This window comes from Suillus clintonianus, assembly GCF_016758775.1.
Source record: "Suillus clintonianus strain FC179 chromosome Unknown DEU56scaffold_124, whole genome shotgun sequence".
Lineage (NCBI taxonomy): Eukaryota > Fungi > Basidiomycota > Agaricomycetes > Boletales > Suillaceae > Suillus > Suillus clintonianus.
Genome location: NW_024539348.1, coordinates 31858 through 55133, shown reverse-complemented (window position 1 = coordinate 55133; position 23276 = coordinate 31858). Strand labels below are relative to the sequence as shown.

At 49.9% G+C, this 23276-nt stretch overlaps 10 protein-coding genes and 1 non-coding gene across 11 annotated transcripts; 7 read left to right on the top strand and 4 right to left on the bottom strand.

The window, feature by feature from the left end:
* The first annotated feature begins 450 nt into the window (after positions 1-450).
* On the top strand, positions 451-2217 carry DEU56DRAFT_94618 (uncharacterized protein). The gene is made up of 2 exons (XM_041359032.1): positions 451-1009; positions 1063-2217. Exons 1-2 carry the CDS (start codon positions 560-562, stop codon positions 2005-2007), a joined length of 1395 nt encoding a protein of 464 aa, XP_041202929.1. The 5' UTR covers positions 451-559; the 3' UTR covers positions 2008-2217.
* A 95-nt stretch (positions 2218-2312) lies between these two features.
* On the top strand, positions 2313-6294 carry DEU56DRAFT_927323 (replication factor RFC1 C terminal domain-containing protein; the record flags this gene model as incomplete). The annotated part of the gene is made up of 20 exons (XM_041358607.1): positions 2313-2399; positions 2447-2674; positions 2705-2724; positions 2749-3030; positions 3066-3236; positions 3288-3566; positions 3617-3733; positions 3785-3971; positions 4028-4081; positions 4131-4256; positions 4306-4391; positions 4441-4488; positions 4538-4675; positions 4727-4883; positions 4934-5070; positions 5124-5243; positions 5296-5458; positions 5509-5660; positions 5711-5819; positions 5868-6294. 20 exons carry the CDS (start codon positions 2313-2315, stop codon positions 6039-6041), a joined length of 2835 nt encoding a protein of 944 aa, XP_041202928.1. The 3' UTR covers positions 6042-6294.
* Positions 6295-9786: 3492 nt separating this feature from the next.
* DEU56DRAFT_t106 lies at positions 9787-9858 on the bottom strand. Its single transcript has one exon. It is a non-coding gene; the product is annotated as a tRNA-Gly (tRNA).
* An 85-nt stretch (positions 9859-9943) lies between these two features.
* Positions 9944-12351, top strand: DEU56DRAFT_834010 (Creatinase/aminopeptidase). The gene is made up of 9 exons (XM_041354684.1): positions 9944-9988; positions 10043-10110; positions 10166-10854; positions 10907-11127; positions 11179-11264; positions 11314-11622; positions 11669-11902; positions 11972-12069; positions 12127-12351. The coding sequence occupies exons 1-7, from the start codon at positions 9967-9969 to the stop codon at positions 11879-11881; spliced, it is 1608 nt and encodes a 535-aa protein (XP_041202927.1). The 5' UTR covers positions 9944-9966; the 3' UTR covers positions 11882-11902; positions 11972-12069; positions 12127-12351.
* Positions 12352-12476: 125 nt separating this feature from the next.
* Positions 12477-14823, bottom strand: DEU56DRAFT_746553 (glycoside hydrolase family 89 protein; the record flags this gene model as incomplete). The annotated part of the gene is made up of 2 exons (XM_041349209.1): positions 12477-14478; positions 14543-14823. 2 exons carry the CDS (start codon positions 14821-14823, stop codon positions 12477-12479), a joined length of 2283 nt encoding a protein of 760 aa, XP_041202926.1.
* Positions 14824-15041: 218 nt separating this feature from the next.
* On the bottom strand, positions 15042-15780 carry DEU56DRAFT_834004 (uncharacterized protein). Its single transcript, XM_041354683.1, has 2 exons — positions 15597-15780; positions 15042-15530 (listed from the first exon to the last, which is right to left on the bottom strand). The coding sequence occupies exons 1-2, from the start codon at positions 15765-15767 to the stop codon at positions 15177-15179; spliced, it is 525 nt and encodes a 174-aa protein (XP_041202925.1). The 5' UTR covers positions 15768-15780; the 3' UTR covers positions 15042-15176.
* A 764-nt stretch (positions 15781-16544) lies between these two features.
* DEU56DRAFT_714953 (uncharacterized protein) lies at positions 16545-17227 on the top strand (the record flags this gene model as incomplete). Its single annotated transcript, XM_041347569.1, has 2 exons — positions 16545-16794; positions 16848-17227. Coding segments are annotated over 2 exons (630 nt in total), but the record flags the coding sequence as incomplete, so codon positions are not given.
* A 1641-nt stretch (positions 17228-18868) lies between these two features.
* DEU56DRAFT_94241 (uncharacterized protein) lies at positions 18869-20227 on the top strand. Its single transcript, XM_041358949.1, has 5 exons — positions 18869-19153; positions 19212-19433; positions 19483-19946; positions 20048-20162; positions 20225-20227. Exons 1-4 carry the CDS (start codon positions 19020-19022, stop codon positions 20062-20064), a joined length of 837 nt encoding a protein of 278 aa, XP_041202923.1. The 5' UTR covers positions 18869-19019; the 3' UTR covers positions 20065-20162; positions 20225-20227.
* On the top strand, positions 20030-21912 carry DEU56DRAFT_833995 (uncharacterized protein). Its single transcript, XM_041354682.1, has 4 exons — positions 20030-20162; positions 20215-20454; positions 20511-21155; positions 21209-21912. Exons 2-4 carry the CDS (start codon positions 20289-20291, stop codon positions 21796-21798), a joined length of 1401 nt encoding a protein of 466 aa, XP_041202922.1. The 5' UTR covers positions 20030-20162; positions 20215-20288; the 3' UTR covers positions 21799-21912.
* DEU56DRAFT_833994 (uncharacterized protein) lies at positions 21913-22756 on the bottom strand. The gene is made up of 2 exons (XM_041354681.1): positions 22580-22756; positions 21913-22531 (listed from the first exon to the last, which is right to left on the bottom strand). Exon 2 carries the CDS (start codon positions 22462-22464, stop codon positions 22246-22248), a length of 219 nt encoding a protein of 72 aa, XP_041202921.1. The 5' UTR covers positions 22465-22531; positions 22580-22756; the 3' UTR covers positions 21913-22245.
* On the top strand, positions 22601-23083 carry DEU56DRAFT_696807 (P-loop containing nucleoside triphosphate hydrolase protein; the record flags this gene model as incomplete). The annotated part of the gene is made up of 1 exon (XM_041347239.1): positions 22601-23083. A coding segment is annotated over one exon (483 nt), but the record flags the coding sequence as incomplete, so codon positions are not given.
* Positions 23084-23276: the final 193 nt, after the last annotated feature.

The following is a 23276-nucleotide window of genomic DNA, read 5'->3' as shown; positions in this document are numbered from 1 at the left end:
GAATGGATAGCGACAGAATGAAGGTGAAGGAAAATCATTCACCTTCAAAGTTTCTACGATGTATTCTGAAGGACGTCACAGCACCAAGCTATATGAGATCAACTGTTAAACATTGAACTGAACGGATACTTAGCCTGCGGGCGCTCCGTGACATCCGGTTCATGGTCTTCTTTATGAGGGACTGTTGAACATATCAACTGCTACTCCGAGTCTGGTACGGTGCTCCCCCAACGTGGATGAACATCAAGTCGACTCCAAAATCGTACTGGTACATTGCCATTGTGAATCCCCCACGAAAGAGAAGCTTGAAACTGAAATTATTGGGCAAAGTCACGATGTCAGTGAACGACAAACACGATGTAAGGAACAAATGAATGCTTCTGTTCCAGTTTCATGAACAACTCACCATTTGAGATGTTGACATCGCGACAACGTTGAGTTTGGCCAAGAATAGAAATTACGGGGGCTGTCCTGGGGTGTTGCCATAATTTTGATGTTTTTTCACTACTACTACTACTACTACTACTACTGTTGACAGCCGGGCCCATCTGCGCTTGCAATGCCTGCCTGGACAATCATCTCACCACGCGAGCGAGACAATGGCCATCCCATGCGCACCAAGATATTCCGGGTCATGAAAGCGGTCTACCACATGTTAGACCCCCCAAACGAGCCCTCCGACATCAACGAAGTAAATCACATCGCGACCCTCGGGTACGCAGTCTTACAAGAAAAGCCAGAACCAACCATCCTATCAAGTGTTGTCATACATTTCCGCCTCTCCACAGAGTCCGTTACGCGCTTTGCTATTCTACTCCATCACATGCAGATCGAAGACAAGGTGCACGACGTGCGCATCCGCGTCCCTAGCGAGCTTACACCTGACGTGATGGATATCTATGATTTCGTTTTCGCGATGTCACAGAAATTGCTCATATCTCCTCTCGACTTCGACCGTTGGACCGAGAGTGACCTTGCACGTAGGGTATCGAAGCAACTGCAAGCGCAGGTAAGGGCCGACCAGTACCTATCCACTATCATGAAGCGAATTGACTTCGGTAGAAATACCACAAACGCCTTCTACTACAGGAGGGTGATGGTGCCGTAGACATTGCCCGTTTACGATCAGATTCTTCTCGATGTTCCATATGTGATTCCAATCTTATCCACTGCAACAGCTGTCAGGTCGCATCGTGCGAGTCGCACGAATGCCGTGGACTTTCTGATCCCCCTTTCGCGCGGTGCGTCAGACATCAAACGGAGGTGCTATGTTTGCCATGCCTCCAGGAACAGGGGTCCAAGCGGGAGCTAGAAAAGTGTCCTGGATGCAATTTTTGGTGCTGTGCGAAGGATATCTCCTCATGTACCGGTCATCCGCTCAGTATCCCGCCGATGCCTCGCGTACCCGACATCAGGTTCATCGCTCCTGGCCTGGTTAAGGCCTACGCTGAATCTGCACGCACTCACCTTCCCAAGCGCGGTTCCTGCATGGAATGCGACCTGCCCGGCTGGCGTAGCTGCCGAAATAAGCTATGTTGGTCTGATTCGATCTGCCCAGAGTGCACGAGTGGCGGTATAACATGTCTGTGCGGGGCGGTGTGGGCATGCGATCTCTGTGCGGCACATGATCCCAGCGTGTTCATCCGCTGTCCGCGCTGTCACCGGCCGTTCTGTTACAGTTGTTCCTACATCGACGACTGTGTCCTATGCAACAAATCGAACCTCTGTCACGACTGCGCTGAAGAAGATTTGGAAATGGACGACGAGGAGCTGAAGGAACTGCCCGCTAAACTCGTGGCGTCGTGCGGGAGTTGTGAAGTAAAGATGTGCGATCGCTGTGAGTCGCATCTGGCGGTTTCGTGCGAGGTGTGCTCGAGTCGACTTTGCATGGCGTGTGTGCGGGATGCTGAATGCTCGTGCGATCGTGTGCTATGTGATGGGTGTGTTGCAGATCATGGGTGCAAAGTGTGCTCCCAGAGGCATAGGGACGATGATGATGGATCTTGACGTATACTGGCAGAGCAAATCTTAAAAGACCTTGCCATATCGATATTTTTTCACTCAAAGTGTTGCGTAGGAGATTTCCGCTTGATTTTATATACCCGATCGAGGTGTTCTGACGAATTATCTGATTTTCCACCTTCTACGATTTGGAGAGAGAAAGGGTTGTACATTAATGATATGCTCAAATTTACCTACTCAAGTGTGTCACAGCGACACGTGACAGAGCGTGTCATTTGTGACGCGACGTGCTTCCGCGTCCGGTGTGAACACGACTATACCACGCGCACCCTGCTATAGCACGGACGACCATGGCACCCGCTAAGCCCTCAAAGACCGTTGCAGCGACAGGGAAAGACCTTCGCTCTTTCTTCGGTGGTGTTGGAGGAGATAATACCGTGAGTGCCCTTCCTTAATACATTCCATGACTCCCGCGAACTCCTAGCACAAGGCAAGGACAAAGTCCGACCGTACGATGATGATCGACAGTGACGATATCCCACCGAAAAAGAGTCTCAAGCGCAAAAACATCGTTGTCATCTCGACCGACGAGGAGGGCGAATTGGTCGCGTCGCCGCCAAAGAAGAAGGCAGCCGTCGCTGCGAAATCTGCACCGAAAGTAGTTGCCTCGGCTTCAACCTCAAAAGTGGCTACACCGAAAGCAGTCGCGTCAGTATCGGCCTCGAAAACGACTGCACCGAAGGTGGTTGCGTCAGCATCGACGTCGAAAGCAACTACATCGACAAGCAAGGCCAAAGCGAACGGAAAGGCGCCTATCAAATCGAGGAAATCGAAGGAAGATGAGTTCGTGGTGAACTCCTCCGAGGAAAAAGCAGAGGAGAGTGAGGACGACTATGAGGACGAGGAAGACGTCAAGCCTGAGAAGAAGGGCAAGACTAAGCCTCCCCCGAGGGCAAAACCGCCCCCCAAGAAACGTTCCCCGCAGAAAGCGAAGGCAACAGGCACAGGCAAGGCTAAAGCAGAGGATGCAGAGCCGCCTTCCAAAACCTTCAAGTATGCAAACTCTCAGTATTCGGTTTCTGTTTTTGAACTTCATTACTTAGCTGGGCTGCTGCAAAAGCCGCGAAATTGGCTGGTCCGTCTGCTCCGGGTTCGAAACAGGTCCCTCAGCCCAAGTCGCCCAACTGTCTCGAGGGACTAGCCTTTGTTTTCACTGGCGAGCTCAGCAGTTTCTCCCGAGACGAAGCAACAGACTTAGCAAAGCGATTTGGAGGGTAAGTTTTTTTCTACACTCACAGTGTACACTCAGCTTCATGATTTCACAGGCGTGTCGTATTGCAACCTTCATCAAGAACGTCGTTTGTCGTCCTAGGCGAGAATGCCGGTCCTTCGAAGCTTAACGCAATCAACAAACACCGACTCAAGACGCTTTCTGAGGACGAGTTCCTTAATCTAATCGCTACTCGCGAAGGACCAGGTGGTGGGGAGCTAGACGAGAAAACGAAGAAGAAGGTGGCTAAGGAGCAAGAAACGATCAAACAGGCAGCAAAGGAGCTCGAACGGAGGGAGAAACAAGCATCAAAGGACGCCGATAAATTTGGCAGGTTAGTATGCACTCGTTTTTTACCTAGCACATCCGCTAAATGTATTATAGTTCCAAAACTGATGTCTCCAGCCAGCTGTGGACAACGAGATACGCTCCTCAGTCGTTAAAGGAAATCTGCGGTAATAAAGGCCAGGTGGAGAAACTCCAACTGTGGCTTCACGACTGGTGGGTCTTCATATCAGCGTTTATTTCAGGTCAATGTAAATTCTTGCGCAGGTCAGATAGCCTCAAATGTGGTTTCAAAAAACCGGGGAAAAACGCTATGAACGTCTATCGCGCAGTGATGATCACTGGCCCACCTGGTATTGGCAAGACTACCAGTGCGCACCTTTGCGCCAAGCTCGAAGGGTTCACGCCTATCGAGCTCAATGCAAGCGATGCGCGCAGCAAAAAGCTGGTTGAGGTAAGTCGAGAGCAGAGCCTTGCCGGTACCCTTTCACTGTGCTCACAAACAATCAGAGCGGCATGAACATCAGCAACCTGTCGTTAGACGGGTGGATGGGCGGAAATGATGTTTGTTTGTTTCATGTTGTCTGTCATGGTCACTCTAATACGTCAATAGGCGACAAACGCAGCAGGAGTCAGAATCACCGACAAGACGTGTCTCATCATGGACGAAGTCGATGGCATGTCCGCTGGCGACAGGGGTGGTGTCGGCGCTCTCAACGCCTTGATCAAGAAGACGAAAGTACGTTTCAATCCATCCACTCGAGCATTCATCTTACCTCATTATTCAGATCCCCATCATCTGTATCGCTAATGATAGAGGTGCCCAGAAGCTGAAGCCACTCATCGCAAATACTTTTGGCATGACGTTTAGACGGTACGTCGTACTCAACCTCACGTATAACAGGACCTCACCGCAGCGATAGCCCCGAGGCCCAAGCTGTCCGATCACGCATAATGTCGATCGCATACAAGTACGTTGTCCTTACTCTGTATTGACACCATGCTGATGTCGCCGACTAGGGAGAAGATGAAGATCCCCGCGAATGTCATCGATCAGCTTATTACTGGATCCCAGTCGGATATTCGACAGGTTTTGAATATGCTATCTACATGGCGACTATCCAGTAGTAGCATGGACTTCGACGAAGCGAAGAATCTGTACGTGTACTCTTCGTCGTTCTCATTCACCTATTATATCTATATTGTCAGTGCAAAAATCAACGAAAAATACACCATCTTGACGCCTTTCGACGTGACATACAAAATCCTTGGTCCGTACGCGTTTGGCCCGAACGCTCGAGAGACACTAGGCGACAAGATGGAATTGTACTTCCACGACCATTCCTTTGTCCCGCTCTTCATTCAAGTGAAACACACTGCTCCTGAGCGCTACGAAAATACTTAACCTCTTCATAGGAAAATTATTTGAAGACTCAACCTGTCAAGGCACGGAACCTCGAAGGACCACCGAAAATGTTGAAGCAACTCGAGCTGATGGATCAAGCCGCGTCTTCCATATCTGACGCTGATCTTGTCGATGCTCTGATTCACGGGTGAGCGGAAATGTAGCATCTCTGCTTTCATTGGATCTCATGACGTCCCTCAGGCCGGAACAGCACTGGTCGTTAATGCCGTTACATGCAGTCTGTTCGATGGTACGACCTGCCTCATTCTTGTTCGGTGCAGGCGGCGGATACGGCGGCCAAAACCCAATGACGTTCCCTCAGTACGTTCTTCGTGGATCCCTCGTACACACATCATTCATATGATATCCGCAGGTGGCTAGGTCAAAATTCGAAACAGAACAAGCTCAGTCGACAACTGGGAGACGTACAGGTCCGAATGCGTCTCAGAGTCTCGGGAGACAAATCCGAGATCCGACAGTCGTACATCCCTGCACTATACCCACACGTCGTCAAGCCATTGATCGACCGGGGCGCGGTAGGTTTTGTCGTTCGCTCTTCCCCTTTGCTGCTAACGCGTTCTTCAAGGCCGCTGTCGATGACGTCATTGAACGGATGGACGAGTACTACCTTTCCCGTGAAGATTGGGACACTGTCGTCGAGCTTGGGGTGGACGCGCAGAAAGACGATGTTGTTAACAAGCTCATCAAACCCGCAACAAAGACATCGTTTACGAAAAAGTCAGGCTCACCAATCAATCATGTCTGCTCGTAGCTGACAGTGCGCCCAGGTATAACAGCACGGATCATCCCATACCATTCCATAAAGCAACGGACCTCGGGAAAGTCCCCAAGAAACTCGCAGGAGGTCCAGCGCCTGATCTAGAAGACGTCTTTGATGTGAGTATCTTGAGCATGATCGTCACCGTGCGTTAACGTTTCTCTCAGTTGGACGATGAAGTCGTCGATGCTTCTGATGACGAGAAGAAGGTAAAGGATGAGGACGAGGTCGCTGCTGACAAGCTGTTCCAGGCTAGTAAGCCCAAGACTCAGAGTCAGAAGGGTAAGACGACTACGATCACGGGGAAGGTCAAAAGCAAGAAGGCCCAGAATTTTATGTGATTTATCTCTTTTTTTTTTTTAACCGTGGACAAAGGGTTGCTTTCGCTTTTCTCTGGGGCCGTAAGTGAGTGCTGTTCCTCTTACGGTCAATGTTGCTTGCTTTGCATCGACTTAGGCATATGTGCCACAGCACCTGGCACCAGTGATTTCGATACTCCTTTGGATGCTGGTGGCCAGGACTATGCCACTTAGATTTAGAGGCCATCAGAAGGAGCTTGAAGCAACTCGCATCTTAACCTGAGCCTTCAGCAATTGCATCAAATATTGAAGCTTGGCCCTGCTTGTACTGGCACTGAACCAGATCCGGACTGGTGCCCTATGAATCAGTGCTACGATATTTTGAGGTATTCAGCAGCTTGATTTCAGCCAAATTTCAAGAGCACGTCGAGATCTCGGGCTACTTCAGATCGAAACACTGAAAAGGGATCGGAGCAGGACCAAGGAGGGAGATTCTTTTTGTGGGGTGACACCGTTCGTCTGGAGAGCGTAAGAAACTCCAGAAAACATATTGCCAGCATAGGACTGTCCTCTATCGAGACTCGAGAGGGCCATGGCGAACTTGAACACGCTTTTACGATAAGACATATTAGGAATCCAGTGATTTGTCACATCATTATGCCATACGAGTGAGATACAACGCCTAAACGCACACGAGAGAAGAGAAAAACATCGAATGACTTCCAGCAAATGAACTCAGGACCGATGCGAGGTGGGATGACGGGGACCAAAGAAAAATCCGCAGCAGCCGCAGCAGTTAACTTCATAAGACAGGTCTCCTGTCCCACCACTTAGGCTTTGTGTTTCTGTTGGTCGTCCCTGAGACCCTTGTACCACCGGCGTAGGTTGACCTGGTTGGGTTGAACTGTCGGCCTCGTTGTTGACATTCGTACGTTGCATAGCTGCGGCAGCTTCCGCGTCAGATTCAGGAGTAATACCGTACCTCTGCATTGTATTTTAATGGAATGAAAGAGAAGTGACGGCGAGAAAACTCACGTCTTCATCACGAGCAGCGGGTACATCAACGGTGCGTTTGGAAATTCTTACAGAAATTAAGTTGAAATTCCAATGTCGGGGCTCGCGCGTTGTTAATCGAGGTGAATTTGGAGGTCGAGTACGGAAACGTAGTGAACCGAACAAACTATGAAGGACAGCTGATGGGCTCGCAGGCGGAGCTGGCGCGCGATTTGTATCGTTGGCGAAGAAGTCTTTGCCCTATATCAGTGTCAGGCGAGAAAGAGTTCAGGAACGAAAAGCAACACTGACATATTTCGCCGAGCCTTTGTTACTCGCGTGCTGTCTGAAGAAAATTGGGTGTGAGGAGAAGTACTGAACAAACAAATGAGCGAAGGACAAGGTTAATCACAACTGATCGGCGCACATCTCTCGGTCGCACTGGATGCCCCTAGGAAAAGGTAAGATCGAGTGGGAAAGAGAAGAGGAGCAGGGCTGACTTGCCTTGGACTTCGCGTCAGGGTTTGCATTGGCATCATCCACGCTCTAAACCAGAACCGTTAAAAATGTGTTAAGGCGCCAATGCACATACGCACGCCAACTTGGTCGCCACCCCGCTGATTGAGTGCTGCCTCCATGCTCCAAACATAGACTTTTGCCTCTAATCCACCACTAGCAATGTATTTTCCATCACGGGATATAGCAAGAGTTAAGAGTTCGTCGTCATGCAAGAGTGGAACTCCAACTGGCTGATTGGTCTTGAGGTCCCAGATGCGAACTGAGCAGTCTTCTGATGCGCTAACAAGATGGCCTTCATCAGGTAACAGACAGAGGGATCTGATGGCGTTGGTATGACCCTGAAGAACGATGAGTTCCTCTCCATTAATTGACCGCCATTTTCGGATGGTGTAATCGCCTGACCCGGAGAAGATGTGTGCGCCGTCCTTGGACCAACACAATGACGTCACCGAGTCTTCATGTCCCTTGATCTCGATGAGCAACTGCCCGTCCTTGGACCACACGCGGATTATACTGTCGTGGCCGCCGCTCATGAATTTGTCGCATTGGGGAGAGTATTTGACAGCATTCACCCAGCCATGACCGGTCTCTATTGGTGTCGCTGTTTGCCGGCCAACATTCGGATTCCATCGTCGTATGGTGCCATCTTGCGATCCACTTGCTATCTCCAAGGAATTTGGAGACCAATCGAGGCACCTCACTCCATCATTGTGCCCCTCCCACGGGTCGCCGACCATAATGCCCTTCCTTATGTTCCACAGTCGTAGTCTACCGTCCATACTTCCGCTCACGGCCATTGTTTCATCCGGAGATAATGTCATTGAGCTTATCCCCCCACCATTGCTATCCAAAGGCTTTCCTACTGGCTCTCCGTCTCTTTTCCAGTGGCGAATCGAAGAGTCATCCGCCGCACTCAGTATATTACAACTGGTGCCCAAGCAGGCAAGGCTCCATATGCATCTAGAGTGACCCTCGATGATGCACTCCGGCACCAAACTCTCTGCTGGACGCACTGGCTTTGGTTTCTTCCAGGATGTGGTCCGACTGTCGTGGTTGACAAAGTAGGACCGCCCGAGTGGCGAGATGTGCCATTCACATCCATCAATCACGAGTTGTCCAGGTTCATCTATGCTCAGCCATGAGTTCCTTGCTCCTGGTAGCACGTTCTTCGCTCACCTAGTCGCACTCCTGGTAAAGGTCGGTTCCATGAAACCATAATAAGCGTGTCGTCTTGATATCCTGTTGCACCACTCGGCACCTGAAACTGATGCCATTGAGGGGGGAGCGCCTCATTCCCGCCTGCTTCTTGATGGGTAACTCAATATGTATCATAATACTGTTGCTCACCTTCCCAAAGAGCATCCTGGCGGCGCTGTGCACCATATGGTGGTGGATACTTTGCTCCTGCTCGAGGAGGTGCAACGCGTGCTGGCGAGTCTAACAGCGCTTCTCTCCGTCTGGCTGACGTACTTGACTCGGGCTCTTTGCGGGGCATGCCAAGAAGAGACGATGAGGGCAGGCACAGGAATGCGAAAATCAACAGTCGAGGGCAAGGAAGATGGTGATGATGAGCGGATCTGCTAGATGCTCAGATTTGCTTGCTGTGGTTGGAGGCAACCGAATTTCGATACACTTCGGTTTGTTCCGTCTGATAATCACTTGCACCAAATCTGTCAGCGAGCGCTAAGATATGGAGTATGCTTGAGCCCAGGTTCGACATGTATCGAGACACCTAGACCACCAGTGAGAGTGCTTGGGGTATCTGAAATATTTCTGCGTTACCAGTAACTGTCAGCATAGGGAGGTATCTATCTGACTGTCACAAATACTCACCGAGGTCGGCGATATGGGAGAATGCGCCCGTCTGGCAGGCATTGCGCACCATCTCCAGCAGTTTAGGGTGTTGCTGTAGTGTTTGCGATATATCCGTTATTGCCATACTTTTCATGACAAATTTGTCCTCGAGGCCCCCACGCTAGAGCAAGGGCTCGAGTGGAGCCCGCACATGGAGTCGACGCGAATTGGTTCCGCGGGATCAAACACCTGGTCCTTACATATGGTAGATGGCCGCTGTGTGCAAAAGGTTGACAATCATTGCCCTACTAGCTATGGTATGCGTGACTTTGCGAAATCTGGAATGTTTTCTGATTGGCGGCTCATCGCTTCCCGACTTTGTTGACTACAAATTCGACCTGGTCGGTTACAGTTTCTTTGCCCAAAAAGCGTACAGTAGTACAAAAGCTTCTGCTTGTGTGAATTGACGTGAGGAAAAATTTACACCGAAGGGGAGTCGAACCCCTGCCGCTTGCTTGGAAGGCAAGCATGATAACCGCTTCACCATCGGTGTGCATGTGATAGCGCTTGGTACCAATACATAGCACTGGCCGTGGTATTAACCCGCCACCCCGGATCTTCTCATTCACAACCCGTTCACTTGTTCACTTCATTCATCATCATGTCTGGGTTGACTTACTGCGGTTGGTGCTGATATAGATCTGTTGGAAAAGGGGGACTGACTAAGTTGAACGCAGCGAGGGCACACGTACAAAGGACGTTCGAACAGCTTATGAATGTGCTTCCATCGCAGTTGAAGGAGAAGGTAGCTCAATATGATATCCCATAGATTAACGCTTAGCATCGATTAACGCGAGTAGCCCCAAGTCATTCTTCTTGCAGGAGGAAATACTCCCTTCCGAAACGACACAGATCGCGAGCTACCATTTCGCCAAGAGTCTAATTTCTACTACCTCTCAGGATGCTCCGTCCCTGGATCATTCCTTCTCGCTCTGTATCAGCCTGAACAGGCAAACACTTCTACAAGGCTGAGCGTCAAGCTGTCTATCCCGAAAATAGAGCTCGCGGACCTTATGTGGAGTGTTCCACCGCCAACAATCGAGGAAGCGAAGCTGCTATTTGACGTAACCGACATTGCGTATAGCTCAGAGCTACAATTTGCCATCGATTCACTCCTTCAGTCACATCCAGAAGCTGTCTTCCATACATTGCCGCGCAACTCGCCTCTATTTCCCACTTTATCCGAGGAGTACACGACGACTATTGTTGCATCAGAGACCCATACCGCAACGGATGCATACTTACTCTCTTCCTTGCACAAAACACGATTGATCAAGGATGAGAACGAGGTATCAATGCTCCGACGCGCAAACGACATCAGCTCGAGGGCGCATGAGACCGTCATGCGCGTTTTGGGCAACGCAGTACAGGGTAAGATTCTTCAGGGAAAGGGTGCAGGCATTGATCGTCCCCTTCTTCCCGGAGAGTGGCTGATTGAGAAAGAGGCGGAAGCAGAAGCGACCTTCGTTGCGTCATGCCGGCGTGAAGGGTACGAACTCACTAATAAGCACTGATGCCCGACAACTCACCAATGACGCCAGGGCTGTTCATCAAGCATATCTCCCTATCGTTGCTGCCTCTAAGAGGGCCGCTACGTTACATTACTGCTGTAACGACCGAGAGTTCACCTGGGGACCTGTAAAGCCACACGATCACTTGAATCGCGATGCATTTGCACACGGCTCTACACCCGAAAGGCAGTTAGAGCCTCAGGTACTCCTTATCGACGCAGGATGCGAATGGGATTGCTACTCTGCAGACAGTGAGTGACAGCAACTAAGTGTCAAGGCAAGTCTGAACTTCTGTCTTCAAGTTACACGCACGATGCCTGTTGGAAACGGCGGAAAGTTTACTGAGAAGAGCAAGCAAATATACTCTCTTGTGTTGGAGATGCAGCAGGTAGGCCCTGCCTATGAGTCCATTGTACCACCGTGTAACACTTGCGTAGCAATCGATGAAAACACTCAGACCTGGCATCCACTGGGACACCATCCAGCTCCTCTGCCATCATATTCTTGTGGAAGGGTTCCTCCGCCTCGGACTTTTCAAAGGCTCGAAAGACGAAATCATGCGCTCTGGAGTTAGCTCGGCCTTTTTCCCTCACGGAGTCGGGCATTCGCTGGGAATGGATGTGCATGATGTCCCGAGTGCAAGTAAACCAATAAACAACACGACTATTCCACAAGACAACATTGGACACCCCAGTTTTTACACCTACCTGCGGCTCCGGTTACCACTCGCAGAGGGCATGGTTGTTGTAAGTTCGAACCTTGTGTGGATTATTCAGCTGCTTACTTCGATAGACTGTTGAACCGGGAATATACTTCCATGAACATCTACTCAAAGCTGTAGAGGAGTCAGAATATGTGAACCGCGAATTGTTGAAAGACTACCGCGAAATGGGCGGCGTGCGCATTGAGGACGACATATTGATCACTTCAGATGGGTGCGAGAACCTCACGAAGGTTAGGAGTGATGTTGAATGGCTGGAGTCGGTGTGCTCTGGGGAGATTTGAATGTAGAAAGTCGTTTGTAAGGTATTCACTGTGGATAATGGTTCCAATGAAAATCGTTGGAAACCCGCTGATGGACTGGATGTTTAACAGGAATTGAAATTCCACGCAGCTAGTTTTATTGGGTGACTTTGATTCGGCACAAGATTTCAGCAGTGACTGGCTTCTTCTAGCCCCAGTAAAATATTAAGGTGGTCGTAAAGTCCTGCTCTCATCCATTGCTGCTGGATTTACACACTTGTCCCCAGACACGAACACCCGAAGTACCAATATATCAAAGATCGTGATGGAACTAATGACGAATATCCGCCGGATCCTGGATTTAGTGCTGGGAAATCCAAGGGCAATGCGTAGTTGACATACAGAAAATAATGCTTCGCAGCAGACGAATTTGAATTCCAATGTTTCCTACTTAGTAGTTTACAAAGCGCAACAGGGTGAGTATCCGTTTAGTTCAACGTTCAACTGGGCACCATGCTATCTACTTATGTTCATGGTATAAAATACGCCTTCGCTCGCAGCCTACTCTGAATCATCCTTCAGATGGGTTAGTCAAATCACACCCTCAATATATACGATAAAGATACCGATAACCTTTTCACGTATATTTCGTTGCCAAAGCTTGCACCATACTCCACGAGTCGCCCACCGTTTCCCAATTCACCGTCTGGCCCCACGTCTGAGTATCCCACTGCTCCCCAATCATAAGCATGGCGTTTGCAACAGTCGTCGCATTGTACGCAGTGCCATTTGCCTTCGTCCCGACCAGGTACTCTACAAAGGCCGTCCATCGTGGAACGTAATATGTGCCAACGAGGCCGCCCCACTGCTTGGATGCGTAATCATTGATCTCACCTGTGGGACCCCACAGCGTGATCTGGTTCCGTGCGTTGTACTCAAGGAACGCAGCATATGACGCGTTTCCATGCGACAAGCTCCTGGCTGCACTAATCCAGTTCGCGAGGAGGAAGTAGTCGTTGGTGAGCAGAAGCTCGTCCAAATCATGCATTAGCTGCAAGAGAGGTTGACCGGCTGCAGTGATAGTTGCACTGCTGGATGAACTCGATGTGTACGTGGCAACAAGTGTTTCGTAGAGGGTAATGAAGCGGTTCGCGAGCAGCTGGCGTGTGACATCTACAAGATCATATTTGAACTCTGGAATGTTCAGCAACGATTTGGACTCGTAGCCTGCTTGTATGAGCATCTGCAGGGCAGGGACGATAGTCGTGTTTGTGTCGTAGAAGACAAGAGTTGGGAGTGGTGGTCCCGTCCGGTTAACGAGCCCGCTGAGTGCGGGTGCTAGCTCCAAGATACTCTTCACGGTGGATTGCGAAGATGGATCTCGGTTGCTGTAGACCGTTGCCCCCAGGATCTCCCACGCATTTATAGCAGATGAAGGGAGGTCGGAGATGTAGTATCGCCTTGACACCCAGGACGACACATACGATGTTCTATTGATAGCTGTAGGAGACCAAGCCTGGTCAAGCAGAACGTCGTAAATAATCTCGTTCCCTTCCAAACCCTCAGGCGTCAAGCCCATGCCAACCATAGAGGAACCAGGTGATGTCAGGGCGCGCAGTGGCTCCGCGGTGACATTCACAAAGTTCCCTTCAAATCCCATGCTGCCACCAAAATCGTGCAGCTCGCACCAAACCCATTTCTTTCCATAGTATGAGCTCAGTCGCTCCCATTGAGGCTGCGCCTCGCTGTATAAATCAAGGATAATCATGCTATCGTTGCCCGGGATGCCGCCGAGATATGCTTGCACGCGCTCCGTGGTCCAGAATGTTTGACCGCTGAAGAATAACCAGCCTTGCATGAGCCATATAGCCTCCGGGTCGGCTGCTCGCAGACTTGCAAACGTGGCTGAGGTGACGTTCCGAAGATATGCGGGATCGCCGCTGTAGGGATCATTCTCATTGTATTGGTCCAACGTGTAGATATGGGAGACGTTGCCGTACGCGGCGACCTGTTTGTCGATGAAGGACTTTTGCAAAATTGCAAAAAGGGGATCGAAAGGTTCGAGGAATGAAACATTGGTATATGTTGAGGAGAAGCCGACCCATTGACTGCCGTTGACGATAGATGCGTTTGGATACAAGTTGTGCAAAGCACGGGGGACGAATCCGGTAAACGATGGGAGAACAGGGGTCATTCCCAGTTCAACCATACGGGGAATGATCTGCTTTTGCAGAGCGAATTGGTCGTTGACCCACTGCGTTGGAAGGTCGCCACTCCAGCTGCCTTGTATATTACCAAACCTGTTCCATGCCTGGAAGGCAGGACCAGACAGAAAGTCTGCGATTTCCGCATCAGTGAGCCCAGCCTCTCGAAATACTTCCACCAGGATATACTCATAACCAACCCAAGCCAGAGGGAGGTTGACACCGCGCAACGCGAGCCAATCAAGAAGCAAAGACCAATCATCGAAAGTGTAGAATGCAGCCGTGTAGTCAAACGTGACCGTGTTGAAGAAATAACGATACGGCACGATAGCACTTCTGGTTACCGGCTCCTGGACGGTGGGAAGCTGGTGAGGGAGCTGGTCAAGTCGCGAACCTGTCCACCAGATATCCACACCACCGAATTCCGTGACATAGCTAGTTCGTCAATATGACAAATTGAGACAAGCCGCATTGCTTCACTGGCTGAAAATTGACGCACGTATACAGTCCTCTTGCACAAGCGCTTATGGTTGTGCACTCGATGTAAATTTTCGCATTTCCAGCTCCTTCATCATGCGAAGCATCACGTATTTTGAACGTGTCCACGTCTGAGCTGATGGATGTCGACAGATTAAATATGAACGCGTTAGAGTGACTAGGCATGCGCCTTTTCACCAAAGCGTACAGACCACTAAGGCCATTGGAATGGGCAGAAGTGGAAATGATGCAAGCAACCACAACTAAAAGTAGGGTGGACTTGAGTCTTGCGAGAAGCTTCATGGGGACCTGATAAAAGTAGAGCCCTGGGGGTGACTCGGAGGAGGCAGAAATGAAGTCCTCATACCTATTTATAATAGGTTCGACCAGACTACGCATGATCACAGGTAGCGTACGGTGAATTTCGAACTGTCCGGAATTCACATGGTAAAATTACAATGCGCCGCTGTCAAGTTCTCCAGCGTGAACCACCGCACTAGGGGCCGGCGTTGGCGTCTAGCACCTTGGTTGATTGGAGCCTTCTGGGCTGTCCATCAGCAAACTACTAATTTGGCAACAACATGCCACAACAGTAAGTAACATAGCCACACAAATATCACAGACTGCACTCTATGTGCTTCGCTGCTCTGTGACGTCTAGATACAATGGTACAAGCGATCCGCTCGCCTGCGGCCGACCGTCTCATCACCTGCAATTTCGGTAATCATGCGAGCATTAGTGAAATAAACGCCATCATCGGGCGGCGCAGTTCTACCACCGAAAGTGAAAATGGAGAACAAATAGGCCATTCCGCAGAACCGATTCTTCTCAAGAGCATAGGGATTTGCATCCTGAATGCCAACAATACCGCGGAAAGAGCAGCAGGACACTATGGCGAACTGGGGGGACAATCCAGCAGGGCATGAAAGGGGCTTGATTGCAGTGCCATGCCTGAGCGGAGTACATGCTTGAGCGGAGTACATGCCTGAGTGAGAGTGGAACTCGAAAATGTTTGTGTCACAGTAACGTTGAACTTGTGCTGCCTAGAAGCGAGCTCGAATCTCATCTTCTTCAAGTTGCTCCCAAAGCTCTCTTTTCTTTTCTATCTGAGCCTCCTTTTCAGGAACCTCCCCATCATGACCGATAATACTGCCGCCACTGCACCATGGACATCTGCCCGTAACCCTGTTTTGTCCCCCCTCGAGTCCATCCCACACGCAGTTGGCTCCGCTGTTGTCAGCGAACATATCAGTGCTGTAGGCGTTGAGTGCGTCAGATCTTTCTTCTGTTCCCATCGCGCATACTAAACTTCGTTGATCACGCAGCGTCAGTGATGTCCGTCCATTGATCGGACGAGATGTCCGGGACTTCAAGGAATGCACAGTAGACGAAATACGACAGGCACTCCTTGAAAGGTGCACGGATTCTTCCCAATCATTTCCTGAGAAGTTGCCGACGTTACTCGAAACTTCCATCAAAACTGTCCTGCCCCTCTACAATATTAATGGGGCAGGCATAGCGCCGAAGGTCAAGCAGTATTTGAGTGATTTGTAAGCCGGTACTTCAAACAGTCTGAAGTAAGACTAACGATATTATCAAGTTGTGATCCCGAGAAGGAAGCGGCGACTTACTCTCGTTTCGTCGACGCTGCTAACTCTGCACTCGTTGAACTGAAAAATGTGAACGCACCTGGGATACTTGCTTTTGAGAGCCTTAAAACCAACATCCTCTTTTACGTTCTTGCCCCTCAATTGCAGCGCATGCGACACAAGCAGTGGGGCCTTGACACGGTATTCGAACCCGGATTTTCGGGTGAGATCAAAGTCGAGGATAAGAACTTGAAGCACACAGTCGACCTTCAGTTGTATTTGAACTCTCAAGGACGCACAACTCATTCTGGTCTACGCGGACGTGCAACCACCGTTTTTCCAGTTCAGAGCAAGGTGCTATCGAATCTGCCGAAGAAGTCTTATTTTCTGAACAAATCCGCTGAATTGGTTGCCAAAGAAGAGGCACGTCAGAGCGAATTTGATATCCTCGAGGAGGTATATAAGATTGCGAAAGAGGAGCCCGATGTGTTGGGCCACGTTCCAGAGATGATCTGGTTCTACAAGTTTGACGGAACATCCACGGCGATAATTAGAAGGGCACTAGGATTTGATAATGCCGAACTGGGTCACCGCGTCCTACATATTATCGTATTCAAAAAGCTTACCCCAATTACGACACTGGAGAAAAAGGAGTTCCTCGTCGCATGGTGGGACGTTGTCAAGTGTAAGTGTTATGTCCTTCTCGTGTTCTTTTTCATCCGCCCACTACTTAGACAGGTCATCGCGCCCTCTGGAGGAGAGGCGTGCATCACCGTGACGTCAGCCCCAACAATCTCATGGGGTACCGCTTAGGTGATAATTTTATCAGCGTCCTCAACGATTTCGACTTGGCATCGATTATACAATTGTTGTCATCAATTAAACAACGCACCAAAGGCTTCGAGCGCACAGGGACGGTCCCGTTCATGTCCTTAGACCTTCTCACAGAAGAAGCTATCGCAGGCGAAGTCGAGCACGTGTACCGGCATGATGCTGAATCGTTCATCTGGGTCCTCACCTGGATCTGTCTTCGGTATGAAGAGGGCAAGCTCCTCCGCAAGGGCAGACCACTGGATGAATGGTTGACCGTGGATGCCATAGGTTGTCATAAGGAAAAAATGGGCTTTATGGGAAGGCTGCGTATCAAGCGTCCAACGCGATCGCACGAAGACAACTTCGGCGTTGTCAAACGTGGCTTAGCGGTGGTTTACGAATATGCAGGCCCATTGGAGATCGTTCCAACGGATGATGAAGTTGTGTTCAAGGCAATGCTCCAGGACAATGTGCCGGCGGATGTGCGTGAAGGCAATGTCTTGCCTGGACAGTAGTAGATAGTATACTTGCAGTTGAGGCAGCGTGCCTCCGAAATGTGATGTTACATGCTATTCTGTTGACCGAACACTCAAGCTTAAGGATTCTCTATACCCACATGACATGGAATTCTACGTATCATCCATCCCCGGATTTTTGCCTAGATTGCCCATCTGCATATCTATAGCTATAGCACTGATGGCTTACACTGTTTGCTTGGGTTTGCGTCTAGTTTTCAGTGTTCACTTTTTTGTTCCGCAACCTCCTCGTGGCCAATAATTCTGACGCCAGTGTACCAAACACACCTGAGACTCAGTGAGTCTGCCGTCCACGCCGAACTCAAGTCCACGTCACAAGCAGTACTCTGTGCTTGCACAACAAGGGCACGGAGGTGGAGGGCCACTCCCCAGAGATGGCCTGGTCCCATAAGTTTGAAGGAACATAGGGCCGTACGAACGTCGGTCAACCTATGCATCACGTCCAAGATTCGTATTCCAAGAACTCTGCGTTATCGAACTTTCCCTTGAACTCCAGGGCGAGCAGCCGGGGTCCTCCGCTCGATCTAGAGAAAGATCGCACAGCCCGATTGTTCGGAGGCAGACAGAGACGTCTGAGAGGGCCGTATCAGATTCCTTGATTATCCGCATGTTCAGGGTGTGACTGTAAATGACTCGCTGTCCAAAATGTTGGTGATATGAAAATTGAAAATTTGTAAATCAAAAAGGGGGCGAAGGGCCGCCGAGAAGTTGATTGCTGGGCTATCAGGCCACCTATTGTTCGACACCCACACGCCACTACATTTGCGGACTCAGATCAGTGGAATGCTTCTGCGCGACTTTCGTCCTTGTGCGACGTGCGGAGCGCAAAAAATAGGCCTAGGCCGCCTATAGCAGAGCAAATGTTCATCGAGAAAGTATGTATCACACCTGATTGGCATGCCAAAGGCAACAGCAGCGATCAATAAGTTGAGGATGAGTGATGTTGAGGTTCCCTATGTCCTCTTCAATCACTTACCATTGTACAGAGAAAGATCGCTAAGCCCGATTGTTCGGTTGCAGACAGAGGTCTGATCTCTAGGACCATCAGAATCACCAGATTCCTTGATTATTCGCGTGTTCAGGGTATGATTCGTCGTCAAAAAGGTTGGCGATATGGAAGTTTGGAATATGTTAATCAAAACGGGAACGTAAGGCCGCCGCGAAGTTGACAGTTGAGCGCTGGACGCTGGGCTATCAGGTGGCGTATCAAATTCTTCAGACTTCGACGCCCACAAGTCGCCCACAAGACACTCTTTTGCGGATTGCGATCAGCGGAATTCTTCTGCGAGACTTTCGTGTGCGATATGCGGAGTGTAGAAAATGATCATTGAGAAGGAAATCATGCCCAAAAGGCAATATGCATTAGATTTGCTGTCCTCGAGCGATGTGGCGTGGTTTGATGATGGTTTGTACCTTGTTTGTAACTGTGAGTTTGGCTATCAACTTCTCATAGACCAATAACGTTGTGCTAGCTTAAAAGCGAGCTCGGATATCGTCTTCTTGTTCCCCCAGTTCACTTTCTTTTCTATCTGAGCCCTCTTTTCAGGAAGGCCTCCTCATCATGGCCGATAGTACTGGCGCCACTGCGCCACAGACACCTGCCCGTAACTCTGCTTTGTCCTCTAACTTGAAGTCCACCCCACACGCAGTTGGTTCCGCTACTGTCAGCGAAAATATCAGTACTGTGGGCGTTCAGTGCGTCAGACCTTTCTTCTGTTCCCATCATGCATACTAAACTTCGTTATTCACGCAGAGTCAGTGATGTCCGTCCATGGATATCACATGATGTCCGGAACTTCAAGGAATGCAAGGCGGATGAAATGCTACAGACACTCCTCGAAAGATGCACGGATTCTTCCCAATCCCTTCCTAAGAAGTCGCCGACGCTACTCGAAATTTCCCTCAAAGCTGTCCTGCCTCTCTGCAATGGAGACGCAGCGCCGACTCGGAAGATCAAGAAACACTTGAGTAATTTGTAAGCAGGTACTTCAATCATGTGAAGTAAGATTAACGCTATTATCAAGTTGTAAACCCAACGTTGAAAAAAAAACTTACTCTCCTTTCGTCGAGGCTGCTAACTCTGCACTCGATGAACTGGAAAATGTGAACGTACCTGGGATACCTGCTTTTGAGAAGAACAGTAAAACCAACATCCTCTTTCATGTGAATGATCCAAGCATCATAGAGCAATGTCATCAGGGCAAGACGTCCACACGCAAGCCTGACGTCGTCGTCGTCTCTTACGAAAGCGCTTCAAACGCGATAGCGGCAGGAAAATCCACCGGTGTTCGCAAGTCTGCATGCAAACGTCCCGACAAAAGATTCCAATGGATGAATATTCGATCGACATTGGAGTTCAAACGCCCGAACTCGAAGAGGAGTCTAGCCGGTCCTCCGCCCGCTTACAAGATGGACTACGTGGCTCCTGCTGTCCTGTATATGAAGTATATGAAGAAGAATGAGAACGACAACGACAACGACAACGACAACGAGGACGAGGACGAGGACGAGAATGAGGACGAGAATGAGGACGAGAATGAGGATGAGAAGGAGGACGAGATTGAGGACGAGATTGAGGACGAGATTGAGGACGAGGACGAGAATGAGAACGAGGACGAGAATGAGAACGAGAAGGATGCGCTTGCTAGGCCATCAGACTCAACGCCTGCCACCGGCCCAGCTCGGACCTACCACGATGCACCATGTAAGTCGCTCCGTGTGTATGTATGCTCCTTCCTTTGACACGTGCGACGCAGCACAACGCAGGTCCGATAGAATCAGAAGCAGCACAAAACGCGGTTCTGATCACTTGCCCTTCAACGAGCCTCCGATGAAGCGATCCAAGCAAGGGGAGCAGGAGGACAACGGAAATGAGAATGAGAAGAAGGAGGAAAAGAAGGAGAAGAAAAATCCCATCATCCAGAATGGTTTGTATGTCGCGGAGATGTTCGCAGCTCATGTCGCACGTCTGCACGTCATCTCCTTTATAGTGAAAAGTAAGTGGATGTCACCACGCTGTTGCCCTGTCGTCAACCTGATTACCCTGTTCCAGACGACATCATTTATATCTGGTATTTTGATCGTCAGAACACGATTCAATGCTCTGGTATCAACTTCGTTCAGGACCTTCCACGCTTTATGGTCCTGCTCTTCATCATGCAGCGCATGAAATACAAGCAATGGGGCCTTAACCCGGTGTTCGAACCTGAACCTGGATTTTCGGGGGAGATTAAAGTTGAGGATAAGAATTTGAAGAGCACAGTCGACCTTCAATTGGATTTGAAATCTCCAGAGCGCATGACTCATTTCGGTCTACGCGGACGCGCAACCACCGTGTTTCCAGTGAAGAGCACGGTGCTATCGAGTCTGCCGAGGAAGCCCTATTTTTGGAACCAAACCGCCGAATTGGTTGCCAAGCTCTTTTGGCCAGAAGAGACACGTCAGAGCGAACCCGACATCCTCGAGGAGGTCTATAAGATTGCGATAGAGGAGCCGGATGTGTTGGGCCACGTTCCAGAGATGGTCTGGTTCTACAAGTTCGACGAAACATCCACGGCGATAATTAGAAGGGCGCTAGGATTCGACGATGCCGAACTGGGTCACCGTGTCCTATTCATTATGGTGTTCAAAAAGCTTTTTCCAATCACGACGCTGGTGGAAAAGGAGTTCCTCGTCGCGTGGTGGCAAGTTGTCAAGTGTAAGTATTTTGTTTTTCTCGTGTTCTTTTTCATCCACTCACTACTTGGACAGGCCATCGCGCCCTCTGGAGGAGAGGTGTGCATCACCGTGACGTCAGCCCCAACAATCTCATGGTGTACCGCTTAGGTAATCGTTTTATCAGCGTCCTCAATGATTTCGACTTGGCATCAATTGTACAATTGTTGTCGTCGATTAAACAACGCTCTAAAGGGTTCGAGCGCACAGGGACGGTCCCGTTCATGGCCTTGAAGCTTCTCACACGACGAGCCATCTTAGGCGAAGTCGAGCACGTATACCAGCATGATGCTGAATCGTTCATCTGGGTTCTCACCTGGATTTGTCTTCGGTATCAAGGTGGCAAGCTCCTCAGAAAGAACAGACCACTGGATGAATGGCTGACCGTGGATGCCATGGGATGCCATGAGAAAAAAACCAGCTTTATGGCAGAGTTGCTTGAGAAGCGTCCAACGCGATCGCATAAAGAGAACTTCAATGTTGCCATGCGTGGCTTAGCGGTGGTCATCAAATATACAAGCCCATTCGAGATCGTTCCAACGGACGATGAAGTGGTGTTCCAAACATGGCTCCAGGAACATATGCCGGCGGATGCGCTTCGAGACAATGTCTTGCCTGGACAGTAGTAGGTAGTATACTTGCAACTGAGGCAGCGTGCCTCCGAAATGTGATGTTACATACTATTTGTAGATTGAACCACGAGCTTAGCTCGCCATCCTCATCTTGTATCGACACACCAACCGTACATGAGCCTTGATTATATTACTAATTGGGTCACGGCACGGTGCTCCGGGCAGGAACCTCATACTTAAATTCGACACCACGAAAGACTGCATAAGCGAGTCCGTATGATATGCCAAATGACGAGCACCAACCCTTCCCGACTCCCCAGCCAGAGTTTCCCCACTCAACCAGCGACTGCTGTGTTGGGCTAGGAAACTCCTTGTATCTTCTCCCTGGGCTGGTTACTGTTGTAGTTCAACGTTCAACTGTAACACCAGTTTAACTTGATCAATACCTGTAGACTCCTGCGGCAGCTGAGCTACCTTCAAGTTGAATAGTACTTCGACCGACTAAGCTTTATGACATGGGCGCCAAGTTGAGCCTTTCTGGATTCTGGAATCTTGCATCGTTCCGGTATGCAACGCCTCGAGGCGTCTATTCGGAAGAGTTGCATGGGCATGTGCGTATGACCCTGCACTACAGCCTAGTCCTCCTTGTACTCGAGCTAACACTAACAACATCAAGTGCATCTGCTGTAGTTCAAGTTGACCGAGCACATCCGCCATCATGAATCTTAAGAGACGTGCTAAAGAGTCCCGAAGCGAACCTGTGTCAGGCAACGTGGCCTATCAAGCGGTGTGTCATGAGCCCAGCATACTTGTATTTGCTGAATCCATGTTCCAGCATGATGACGAAGTTCAGACTATCGTCATCTTTGGGACGACGGGTTCAGGAAAGAGCTCCCTTATCAACTTACTCTTGGGGAGCGAGCAAGCGCGCGCGTCTAATGATGCAATAGGCTGCACAGCGACGAACGATGATTACCTTTTTTCAGTCGACAAGAGGAAATATAGGTTATGGGATACTCCTGGGCTTAACGAAGGCTCCGAGGGACTAGTCCCTGGAAAAGTGGCCCTCAAAAACCTGAAGTCTTTCGTCAAAGAACTCATGCACGTCAAAAATCGTGCACCTCTTTTCATCCTTTGCATTCAGGGATCACAGGGTGTGAAAACCCAGCTGCGCCATTACGACAGTCTCAAATCTATTATCAGCGCCGCCCCCTTTGCCATCGTAGTCACGGGTATGGACACATGCTCGTCATGGCCTTGGAGCAAGTGGTGGGACGAGAACAGCAAGGTTCTCCAATCGTTCAACGCGGCTAGCGTGGACCATGCATGCGTGTGTACGCTGTTGGACGGTGATGAGCCGGCTGGGTCTCGGGAAGAGCTCATCGAGCTCATCCGGAGAGCTACTCTCCATCCATCTTCCAAATCTATGCCTGCGAAAGCTCAGTGCGATGACGAGGAAACCCACGGACGCCGTGACACAGACCCGCTTATCCCCGGAAGGCAGCCCATCTCTACCCCTAGTGAGGGAGGGC